The 12,159-nt window shown below is 41.7% G+C and overlaps 1 protein-coding gene across 3 annotated transcripts in view; it reads left to right on the forward strand.

The window, feature by feature from the left end:
* The window catches only part of PDHX (pyruvate dehydrogenase complex component X), a 100,509-nt gene that overhangs the window by 15,650 nt on the left and 72,700 nt on the right, over positions 1-12,159 (forward strand). For all 3 annotated transcript variants that reach the window (XM_077818539.1, XM_077818541.1, XM_077818540.1), the window contains one exon: positions 7,105-7,205. In XM_077818539.1, the coding sequence (XP_077674665.1) occupies positions 7,105-7,205 (101 nt within the window). The remainder of the gene's footprint in view (positions 1-7,104; positions 7,206-12,159) is intronic.

Genomic DNA, 12,159 nt, shown 5'->3' on the forward strand with positions numbered 1-12,159 from the left:
TCAATCAGAAGAATAATTGGTTCTCACTCTGTCATCAAGAAAACCTGTTTCTTTTTAGCTCTCTCTTGTCCCAGATTCCATGAAAATTCAAGTTAAGGCTGGATTTTAAATTTAATAATGGAGCCCAGGGAAAGAGACATGTTTATGGCTCCTATTGGTGGGTCATAAAGTTGGCAGTTGTACCTTTATGCCCTGGCCTTTAGGGACCAGTAAGATTATATCATGGGCTCTAAAGACCATTGTTAGTTTCACTTTAGAGATAGTTGTAGTCTGAGCACAAAGCTGGGAGCAAAGACCTCCTGAAGTCTAATGCTAGTTCTGATACAGACTTCTTCTGTGGTCTTGAGTGTATTTTTAATTTTTTTCTGCATCAGTATCCTTTTCTAGAATATGGGGATAATACGGGGACTGTGGTACCCCACAGAAGTTTTGAAAATTACTTAGAAATTAGGCTAGGTACTTATATCGCCCTTATTACCATAGTATCAGCATGCTTAATGTTTGTATATGCTTTGACTATGTGGAAAGTATATATATATATATATATATATATATATATATATATATTCCCCCACCCCCCCAAGTTTAGTTACTTAAGAAATCATTACTCTGATTCAAGATTAAAATTCAGTTTGTATTTTGATAAAATTCTTTGAGAACCTCAGATCAGAGATACTGTAGGAGAGCAAAGTGTTTTACAAATATTAACCCTCACAGTAACACTTTTGGGAGGTAGGTATAATTATAAATTTATAAATTCAATAAATGAAATTGAAGATCCATGAGGTTTAATGACTTGCAGATAGACAATGACAACAGTCCTGGAAGTTGTCTTTCTCTAAGGCCTGGCATACATCTAAAACTTAGGTCGATCTAGCTATGTTGCTCAAGAGTGAAAAATTCAGATCCCCAAAGACATAACTAAACTGACCTAAGCCCTGGTATAGACCTCTGTAGGTTGGTGGAAAAAGTCTTCAATTGACCTAGTGACCATCTCTCAAGGGGGTGGATTTACTACAGTCATGGAAAAACCCTTTCTGTTACTGTAGCAAGTGCCTATACTGTAGGGTTGCCAACTTTCTAATTGCACAAAACCAAACACCCTTGCCTTGCTCCTTCTCTGAGGCGCCACCCCCCACTCACCCCATCCCCCTTACCTCCATTGCTCGCTTTTCCCCACCCTCACTCACTTCCACTTGGCTTGGGCAGGGGGTTCGGGTGTGGGAGGGGGTAAGGGCTCTGGCTGGAGGTGCAGGCTCTGGGGTGGGACTGGATATAAGATGTTTGGGGTGCAGGAGGGGACTCTAGGCTGGGGCAGGGGCGGGGGGGAAGTGCAAGGTATGGACTCAGGGCTGGGGCAGGGGTTGGGTGCAGGCTTTGGGAGGGAGTTAGGGTCTGGGAGGGGGTTCCAACCTGGGGCAGGGAGTTGGGGTGGGGGTTCAGGCTCCAGTTGGGCAGTGCTGGTCTCAGATGGCTCCCAGTTGGCCGTGTGACGGGGCTAAGGCTGGCTTCCTGCCTGCCCTGGCTCAACATGGCTCCCGGAAGCAGACGGCATGTCTGGCTCCTAGGCACAGGGTGGCCAGGCGGCTCTGCAGGTGCTGCCCCTGTCTGCAGGCACTGCCTCTGCAGCTCCCATTGGCCATGGCTCCCTGGGTGGGGGTAATGCGCGGAGCTTTCCTGGTCGCCACTGTACCTAGGGGCCACAGGGACATGCCGTCCGAATCCTGGAGCTGCGCGGATCCAGAGTAGGCAGAGAGCCTGCCTTAGCCTGCTGCACCACCGACCGGATTTTTAGTGGCCCGATCAGCAGTGCTGACCGGAGCCGCCAGGGTCCCTTTTCAACCAGGCGTTCCAGTCAAAAACTGGACGCCTGGCAACCCTACTACACTGCAGTGCTATAGGGGTGCTGTGCTGCTCTAGTACTTGTAGTGTGTAGATGTAACATAACTAACCAAAAGTTTCTGATAACCATGAGACCATATTCTACAGCAGTTTAGATTCTTACTTTTGAATATTGTGTCTATAACTACAGTTTAAAGTACAAAATCTTTTAAAACCACTGTACAACTGTTATTTCTTATTATAAAGGTCTTATGCCAGTTCCTCCATGTGTGCTATAGAAAGCTATTTCAATCCCTATTATGCTTCCCTAGATAAGTATCTGAAAATCAGTTGTGCATATTAATTGCTCTTAATTGAAGGTTGGACTCAAAGACAAATTATTCTGACATTTTGAATACAATGAGATCTCTTTCCATTTAAAAAATCTGAATGTGATACATGGGCTCATTTAGCTCATCTTTGATAATAATTAGTTCTAAATATTATTTTTTGCCAAGCAGTGTAATAAGGGTTAAAGCAAATGGGTAGATAGATTTTTAAAGGGGGGGGTGGAAAGGAAAGTGGAGTAATGCTTCTAAATTTACCACCATTAAGTGATTCTCATAAATGACTCATCCTGCAATGACTTGATGTATATGATTGAATGGCACTAGTAGATATATATTCTTACTGATCTTATATCTGAAAAAATAAACATTATATGGTACCGTGTTTTAAAGTAAATGGAAAGAGACAAGATTGGAAAGGTAACATAACAGGTTTACATGGGGAAAACCCACACATTTCCACCATATAACCAGCAGGGGTCACCAGAATACTATTCTGGTCACTGATCCTGCTCTTTAAGTAAGTATGTAATATTTGTTTTTACAGTTGCACAGGAGAGAAATGATTTCACATCAGCAGGAGAAAACACATTGTATTTAATAGTCAGCTTCACTATTTCTCCCTTACTATTAGTGCAGCTTTCTATTGATTCCTGTGGGTAATGAAATCCATTGCTTTAGAATAAAAAGCAGTTTTATTTTTAAGATATTTATTATGTATGAATTTAGTACTGGTGAAAGATAATAGATTGACAGCCCTGGAGACTACAATCCTCTGATTATCTTGAGCCAGGTACACAGAATTGGCAGCATCAGTGGATGCTTCCCCATATACTATAACTCAACTATGTTCTAGAGCAGTGCTACTCAAAGTGGTGGTCCGCGGACCGGTGCCGGTCCGCGAGCCATCAGCTGCCGGTCTGCGTGCACATTGGAAAAAAAATTACCAGTCCCCCACATCAGGTAGCTTGAGAAAGCACTGTTCTAGAGGGACCACCTCTAGAGACTGAGAGAAGGGAGTTCTCCATTGTCAATCCTTATGCATCAATTTGTGTCCTATGATTTGGACACCTGTCCACTAGTAACTGGACTGACACTACCAACTTTTTGCATCTAGGCTACTGAACCTCTGTTGGGTATGACATAAGTTAAATTTGAAGGAAAACTCCAGTGTAGTAGAAGTCGTAATCACTCTAATATAAGGAGCTAACCACTGAAAACAAGGGTTTTCAAAGTGTCTGAATAATTACAATGAATTTAACTATTCACACAAAGAGTAGCCATCTGAACAATTTTATGATTCCATTTTCAGCAAAGCTCTCTGCTTTCCAATTCTTTCCGGTCAGAAAGCTGATTTTTTCAGTTGTACTTGGCATCAAATTGGGCACCTGCTGGGATGTATCATGAATTTGGCAGCCCCCGCTGAGAGGTACCACACTCCCATTCATTAAACTGAGTTACTGAACCAGTGACCGGGATTTCTAAAGGCTATATCACAACATACTTCTAAAAATAGATATTGCGTCAAATCTTCTGCCACTGGCTGCTGCTCTGGTGGGGCCAAGAGGCAGAAAAAGTTTGTGTTATCAGTTTCCTAGAGAGTCCCCAGTGCAGGGGAATCCCCAAGCACCTTGGAAGGCTTTGATGTCCCCAGAGAAAGAGGCGTATTGAGCGGGTGGGGACCCTGCTGGAGCGCTGCTGTGCTTTGGCAATCATGTACTGCTGGAGCTATTACTGTAAAGTAAAATTTAAAAATAAAACTGCTCTAAGGCTGCTGTAAGTGGCACCAGGGCCTAGAGTAGCCACCGACAGGCCGCAGTCTAATGATAAGAGGTGTAGAGATGTCACTTGCCCCCTCAACTGTGCTGGGCACAGAATTGGCATAGCTAAGGAATGAGTCCGTTTTATTTAGTAAATACCTAGCTAACTGTCTAAGGTAGTATAAGTTATAACAAACCACACGAAATAACCATCTAACAGAACTAAACCACTGTGAATTACAGTTGACGAGCTTGGTAGCCCCCCGTGAGCCATCCAGTCCCTAATTCTGTTGCAATTTAATATGTCCTAATGTAGAGTTCTTTTTTAACATGAAATAATGAAGTGCTAAGTTCCCTGTATATATTTGAGTGGACAAAGAAACTGGCCATCTTTTCTCTCCTTAGAGTTCCCACAATGGAACCTCAGGGAAGTATTTATTTAATCGAGGCTTGAATATAGCTGCTGTTTCTTACTGCAAAGGTCATCCAAACCATATAGCAGTTCTTTCTCTTTCTTTTTCCCCCAATCCCTTTTCAAGTAGTCACAATACAAGAAATAATCAAGACAAAGATCTGCACATGACACATACACAAACAGAAATCGTAGTTGGCAAAGTAATTTTTCTGAGGTTTAAGCACTTCAGAGAGCAAGTGGAAAGTAAAATTAGACATATAATGCTGTCACTTCATTTATTGTGCTGCGGAAAGTGTTAAAGCCTGTGTTTTGCATTTTAATTAAAAATACAGTACCTACAAACCTGATACATAATTGTACTTTTTCTCCAGTGCTGTGTAAAGGAAAGCATATTTTTATCTGCTTTAAAGCCAAAACATTCTGGATCCTTTCCAGGTTTCCCACTGTAATTTCATTTAATGGCAAGTATCCAGTCATTATTCATCTGTCAGAACAATCCAGGCTCATAGGGCTGTTGTTATGCTATAGCAGGCATGTATGTGCTTAAAAGAAGAGGAAAACCATAATATAACTTGATCCCATCAGTAGATTTGTGTAGTTCATGCTGATCCATTGCAGAGCCATTGGCCATTATCTTTGAAAACTCATGGCGATCGGGGGAAGTCCCAGAAGATTGGAAAAAGGCTAATGTAGTGTCCATCTTTAAAAAAGGGAAGAAGGATGATCCTGGGAACTACAGGCCGGTCAGCCTCACCTCAGTCCCCGGAAAAATCATGGAGCATGTCCTCAAGGAATCAATTCTGAAGCACTTAGATGAGAGGAAAGTGATCAGGAACAGTCAGCATGGATTCACCAAGGGAAAGTCATGCCTGACTAATCTAATTGCCTTCTATGCTAAGATAACTGGTTCTGTGGATGAAGGGAAAGCAGTGGACGTGTTATTCCTCGACTTTAGCAAAGCTTTTGACACAGTCTCCCACAGTATTCTTGTCAGCAAGTTAAAGAAGTATGGGCTGGATGGATGCACTATAAGGTGGGTAGAAAGTTGGATAGATTGTCGGGCTCAACGGGTAGTGATCAATGGCTCCATATCTAGTTGGCAGCTGGTATCTAGCGGAGTGCCCCAGGGGTCGGTCCTGGGGCCGGTTTTGTTCAATATCTTCATTAATGATCTGGAGGATGGTGTGGATTGCACCCTCAGCAAGTTTGCGGATGACACTAAACTGGGAGGAGTGGTAGATAAGCTGGAGGGTAGGGATAGGATACAGAGGGACCTAGACAAATTGGAGGATTGGGCCAGAAGAAATCTGATGAGGTTCAACAAGGACAAGTGCAGAATCCTGCACTTAGGATGGAAGAATCCAATGCACCGCTACAGACTAGGGACCGAATGGCTAGGCAGCAGTTCTGCAGAGAAGGAGCTAGGGGTGACAGTGGATGAGAGGCTGGATATGAGTCGACAGTGTGCCCTTGTTGCCAAGAAGGCCAATGGCATTTTGCGGTGTATAAGTAGGGGCATTGCCAGCAGATCGGGGGATGTGATTGTTCCCCTCTATTCGACATTGGTGACGCCTCATCTGGAGTACTGTGTCCAGTTTTGGGCCCCACACTACAAGAAGGATGTGGATAAATTGGAGAGAGTCCAGCGAAGGGCAACAAAAATGATTAGGGGTCTGGAACACATGAGTTATGAGGAGAGGCTGAGGGAACTGGGATTGTTTAGTCTACGGAAGAGAAGAATGAGGGGGGATTTGATAGCTGCTTTTAACTACCTGAAAGGTGGATCCAAAGAGGATGGATCTAGACTATTTTCAGTGGTAGAAGAGGACAGGACAAGGAGTAATGGTCTCAAGTTGCAGTGGGGGAGGTTTAGGGTGAATATTAGGAAAAACTTTTTCACTAGGAGGGTGGTGAAACACTGGAATGTGTTACCTAGGGAGGTGGTGGAATCCCCTTCCTTAGAAGTTTTTAAGGTCAGGCTTGACAAAGCCCTGGCTGGGATGATTTAGTTGGGATTGGTCCTGCTCTGTGCAGGGGGTTGGACTAGAGATCCCTCCGGAGGTCCCTTCCAACTCTGTTATTCTATGATTCTATGATCCACTTCTAACACCACACACATTTTCATTTCACAAAAGATGTGTATTTCTTGTTTGTTCAGGATTTTATAAAAGACTAAGAGGAAACAAACTGATAGACTTGCCATTTGAATATTTTTCATTTCTTGAAGTTTTATTTGTATATCTGTAATGATGATTGGAGTCCATTGCAGAGGATGGTTTCATGTTTAACTCTTTGCTATAAATTCAAAATAACACTTGCGCCTCTCTCTCTCTATCTCTCGCTTGTGTATATAAACACACACAGACACACAACAATGTCTTATGTATAGTTTTAAGACAGTGCTGCTTGTTATCAGTATTCTATTAAGAAATACTTACATCACCATTTTCATCAATGGCTAGAAGTTATTGCCAAAGGCTGGAGATAAGGATTTCAGGGTTGCCTTCTTGACTATGCTCCTGACTGGTTGTGACCTAAGGCAAGTCACTTCATTGTTCTGTCTGTCTGAATACTTACCGCAAACATGGGTAATTAATGATGTTAACACCTTACAAAAGAGCAATGATTTTTATCCAGAAGTCTCAAAGTACAATATTATTTACTGCATTTTTAATCATCCTTACAATACTGGAAAACTGGTAGCCAGATGCATGCTTCAAAGTTATTCTACAATATTTTAAAATCATGTCTTGTTTTGCAGGTGAAACTGTAAATGCAGGAGATGCATTATGTGAAATCGAAACAGACAAAGCAGTGGTAACCATGGAGTCAAGTGATGATGGCATATTGGCTAAAATAATGGTAGGATTAACTGTCGTTAGCGGGGTGGAGGTCGTTTGTCATGGGTTGAGGTCAACTCTCATATTAGTTCAGAAATTACTTTAATATGAGCTTCAGTCTGTATTTTCTGTCACCTCATTTTCAGAATAAGACACCAACACACTTTTACTGAATAGCTTTTATATTTGTAAATTTACAAGTGCTGAACTACTAAAGTTATAGATAAGTGTAATTTTCATCTATGAGGATAATTTATGGTTTTATACATTTTGTTGCCTTATGACTTGCTTCCATCAAATATTTAAATTTTATTCTTGGTGTTAGTTAATTAGAATTTAGGAATAACACCTAATTAATTTTTCACTATCTACCTGCTGAAGCATCTGGTGGGGGGCCACTGTTGGAGACAAGATATTGGACTAGATGGTCCATGGGTCTGATTCAGTATAGCAATTCCTATATTCCTAAAATCTATTTTAAAAATAGGAAATCTCCATGAGTGTAGAAAAAATAAGGGAATATTGAAATAGCCAGAGGTAGGAAATAATTGGAATTAATGTATTGAATCTACCATCAGGCTGATTGCTCTGCCTGTTTGGGAGGGGTGTGTGTGTGTGTGTGGGGGGAAGATATCCTCTTTGTGTGTGATCGGGAGGGGGTCTGATTGTAAGCGACAATAGGGCTTTGAGCTGGTCTGGAGCCTACCCATGCAGATCAGATTGCCAGATGGATTTTAAACAATTTGGAGCAGGAACAGTATCCTCTTATAAGTCCATACAGCATCTAGGACAATGGGGTCCAGATTCTCACTGGGGCCTGTAAATGCTACCAAAATACAAAGGATTAATAATAGTAATCACATTCTCCATTTTACTTAATTACAAGTTTTATATAATGGCAATCACATTCTGGTTCTGCACTTTAGAAATTCAACTCTTCCCTTTGTTATAAGTTTTTAGGACAATGATCCTAATTACATCATCATCTTTGATATTTATTAATTTGCTGGTGGAATAGTGTTGCATATTTTCTCTATCCCCATCCTCACTTAGCTCTGTAGTCTTAAACTGTAGATTGTGAACTTTTTGGGCCAATGACCATATTTGTACAGAGCCTACCAGAATGGGGTCCTGATCGTGACGGGGTCCCATGGGTCCTTCTGTAATATAAACAATAATAAATAAATCTGATGTCACATGGTTACTAAGAACACATCATTGGTATTCAACATGTAGATAACTGATTCTTGTGGTAAGCTTCTGGATTCACAATGCAGTTGAGAGTCCTGTATTTGTTATGTAAGGTGCTAAAGAAATCGCCAAATGCTGTTTCTCCTTCTGAGTTGTTTTTGGGATGACTCCGAGTAGAACTTCAGTTTTGACACCTTTATTCTGTCTTAATTGTTTTGGAATAGAGAAGAAGCTTTGATTGTCTGGAGATGGAATGTGTCAATGTTGCATGTGGCTGGGTATTTTCAGCTGTTCCAAGACCACTAACTTAGGCTGAACTCCATTCTAATTCTTCAAACTCATCTTTCCTCTTACAAGGCTTGATCCAGTGAGGACAATGAAAGGGTCAATGACTTCAGAGGGAACTGAAATGGCCCCTCAGTTCCTAGCCTCTGTTTCTGATACATTCATTTTGTTTTTTTCTAAAGGTGAGCATGCACTGCCAAGTCTGTGTTTTGGTAACAAGGACTAGAAAGGTGGATAGGATGTAAATAACAGCATGAGAAGGGGGACAGTGAAGGGGAAACAGCATTATATTGGAGAGATTAATCTTCTAGTGGCTTCACCAGAAGGGCAGTGAATTTGCCAACCATCTAAACAGTTCTTAAAGCCAGTCAGACTTCATCTCTTTTGATTCATTCGGTGATTTTTTTTTTTTTTTGTCACAGGAATGTTTGAGATGAGCTGGGCATGTGACTTGGGGTGGTCTTTCTTCACACTTATTCACGTCATCTCTTGAGCCAGATTCGCCATACAAAAGACTGATTCTATACTGGATGCTTCTATTGATCTACTAATGTTTGTACTAGATTAAGCCATAATAAATATTTTGCAAGTACTTATTGCTTTTTAACATAAAGAATCCCAAAGAGCTTAACAGTTATACTAGTATCACAGAACTGCATCCACATTTGGGCTGGAGGGTGGTAACCAAGTGAACAACCCGGGGTGCACTGCACAGCCTGAAACTTGTCTAAGGACAATGGCACCGAGCTGTTCCAGGCCAGGATTTCACTAATAATGCATAGACCACTCAGCCATACCATCCTGATCGCAATGCAAATTCTCAACGGCACACAGTAGTAAGAGGTGTGTACAAACAGATCAGTTTCTTCACCAAAAAAATACAGAATTAAGATTAAATAAGCAAAGTGTGTTTCCAACATTTATAGACTCATTTATACACTGTTTTCTTAATAAAAATAACTGTGATTGAGTACGTACTTTAATCATGTATTTAGGGTTCTTATTTTTGTATTATAATATTAATAATGGTGTAGCTAACTGCATAGGTTTTCAGTCAGCAACCTAGCCTATGTTTCAAAACACAGCAACCAGCCCAGAGTCCTACCAAACTCAGTGCCACGTTCCAGCACAGAAAGTGCTCCTCTTTTGCCCCCCCCAAAGTTTGATCAATAGTAATAAGACAGAATTGCCCTTGAGAATACACTCTCTCTGGCTGACTCCCTTAGTCTCCCAGCTACCTTCATTTTATGAGCCACTGCAAGCCTGGGCTCCACCTAGAATGGGTGACTCAGCTGCTCTCACTAAGCTGCCTCTAATCACTGTCCTATTCAATCAGATCAAACCAAAAGTTATATGGATAGTGTAGCATATGTACATGTTTAATACCATTCCCTATAGAAACATTTTTAAAACGAAGGATTGAAAATACTGTAGGGGGAAGTATTGGAAAAAATATTTTCTTTTTTAGTCTCTGTTGGGAGGCCTGAGAAAAATGCCACCCAACCGCATCAGTGGTGGGGAAACTTAACGAGGCCAGTGGTGAAAAGGGGACAGACTCAGTAGCAAGGGAGGGAGGCACTCTCTCAGGGACAATAGGTAGCTTCTCTCCCCTTGAAGTCTCTGGCACCCATTGACCAGCTGAGGCAGAGGAGTGCTGATTGGCCAGCATTCCCCAGCCTCCTTGGGCTCCAATCCAGCAACCCATCCAATCCACCCGCAGGTTAGCCAATTGCCTGTTTAGGGGATCAGGAAGGAATTTTTTCTCCCATGGGCCAATTGGCAGAGGACCAGGGAGGAATTTGCCTTCCTCGCAGAACCTTCAAGCCACGGTTGGTTAAGTAGGAATCTGCTTAGTACCTAACTGAGCTACTGGGGTGGAGTTGTTTATTTGTCACAACTTGTAGCTGGTTTCCAGTGTGGTTAAGAGAATAAAATGAATGGTTCCCAGAGGTAAGAGACCAGGGATTTTGGTGTTGGGCCTTGGGCTCATGTGATAGGGTCAGAACTTGTGGCCCTTGTGTGTTGAGGTCCCCACCCTGCTGACCCTCTGTCTCCCTCTTGACAATAGGGGTTGCGGGCTAGGACTCAGAGAGCTGAGTCCTGCGGGTTAGGCTGACAAGAATTGTCAAGGTTCCTTCCCCACTCTGAACTCTAGGGTACAGATGTGGGGACCTGCATGAAAGATCCCCTAAGCTTATTCTTACCATCTTAGGTTAAAACTTCCTCAAGGTACAAACTTTGCCTTGTCCTTTAATCCTATGCTGCCACCACCAAGCGTGTTAAACAAAAAACAGCGAAAGTGCCTACTGGGAGACGTCTTGCCCCCTGCCAAATATCCCCCCAAGCCCTATACCCCCTTTCCTGGGGAAGGCTTGATAAAAATCCTCACCAATTTGTACAGGTGGACACAGACACAAACCCTTGGATCTTAAGAACAATGAAAAAGCAATCAGGTTCTTAAAAGAAGACTTTTAATTAAAGAAAAAGTAAAAGAATCACCTCTGTAAAAATCAGGATGGTAAATACCTTACAGGGTAATCAGATTCAAAACATAGAGAATCCCTCAAGGCAAAACCTTAAGTTACAAAAAGATACAAAAACAGGAATATACATTCAATTCAGCATAGCTATTTTACCAGCCATTAAAGCCATTAAACAAAAGGAAATCTAATGCATTTCTAGCTAGATTACTTTCTAACTTTTAACAGGAGTTCTGAACTGCATTCCTGATTTGTTCCCAGCAAAAGCATCACACAGACAGACAGACTTTTTGCTCCCGTCCCCCTGCTCCAGCTTTGAAAGTATCTTGTCCTCTCATTGGTCATTTTGGTCAGGTGCCAGCGAGATTATCTTAGCTTCTTAACCTTTTACAGGTGAAAGGGTTCTGCCTGTGGCCCAGGGATTTTATAGCACTGTGGACACAAAGGTGGTTACCCTTCCCTTTATATTTATGACAAGAGGCTATCCCGCGTTATGGGTTATATGGTAAGAAGCCCTGTAACTCCCGCACTGGAACCAGTTAATACCTGGCACAGGAGAGTATTAAAGTTTAATGAAAGTTGCAGCCAGCTACTTAATTCCATGCATCTGTCTGTCCTCATTCTGCCACTCTCTGCATCGAGTGGCAGAGATGAAGAAATAAAATATAACTGCAAGAAATGGGATAAACTGAGGGTGAAGACTTAGTATGAATACAGGTAATCCTTTCAGAGAGTGAGGACTCTTACGCTAGGAATTGTCTGCTGTGGTTTAATTGTTTTGGACTAATGAAAAACTAGACTGGATAAAACGCTGTTTACTGTAGGGAATACTTTTGCATTGTCACTGAGATTGGTTGGAGGATCATTCTAATAGGTATTTTCTATCTTTAAATTTTATAATCACCTAATCAATTTCAGTAAGGCATTTGATATAGTTCCACATGGAAAAATATTAGCTAAATTGGAAAAGATGGGGATCAGTATGAAAATTGAAAGGTGGATAAGGAATTGGTTAAAGGG

The sequence above is a fragment of the Eretmochelys imbricata genome, chromosome 6 (genome assembly GCF_965152235.1).
Source record: "Eretmochelys imbricata isolate rEreImb1 chromosome 6, rEreImb1.hap1, whole genome shotgun sequence".
In the NCBI taxonomy this organism is placed as follows: domain Eukaryota; kingdom Metazoa; phylum Chordata; order Testudines; family Cheloniidae; genus Eretmochelys; species Eretmochelys imbricata.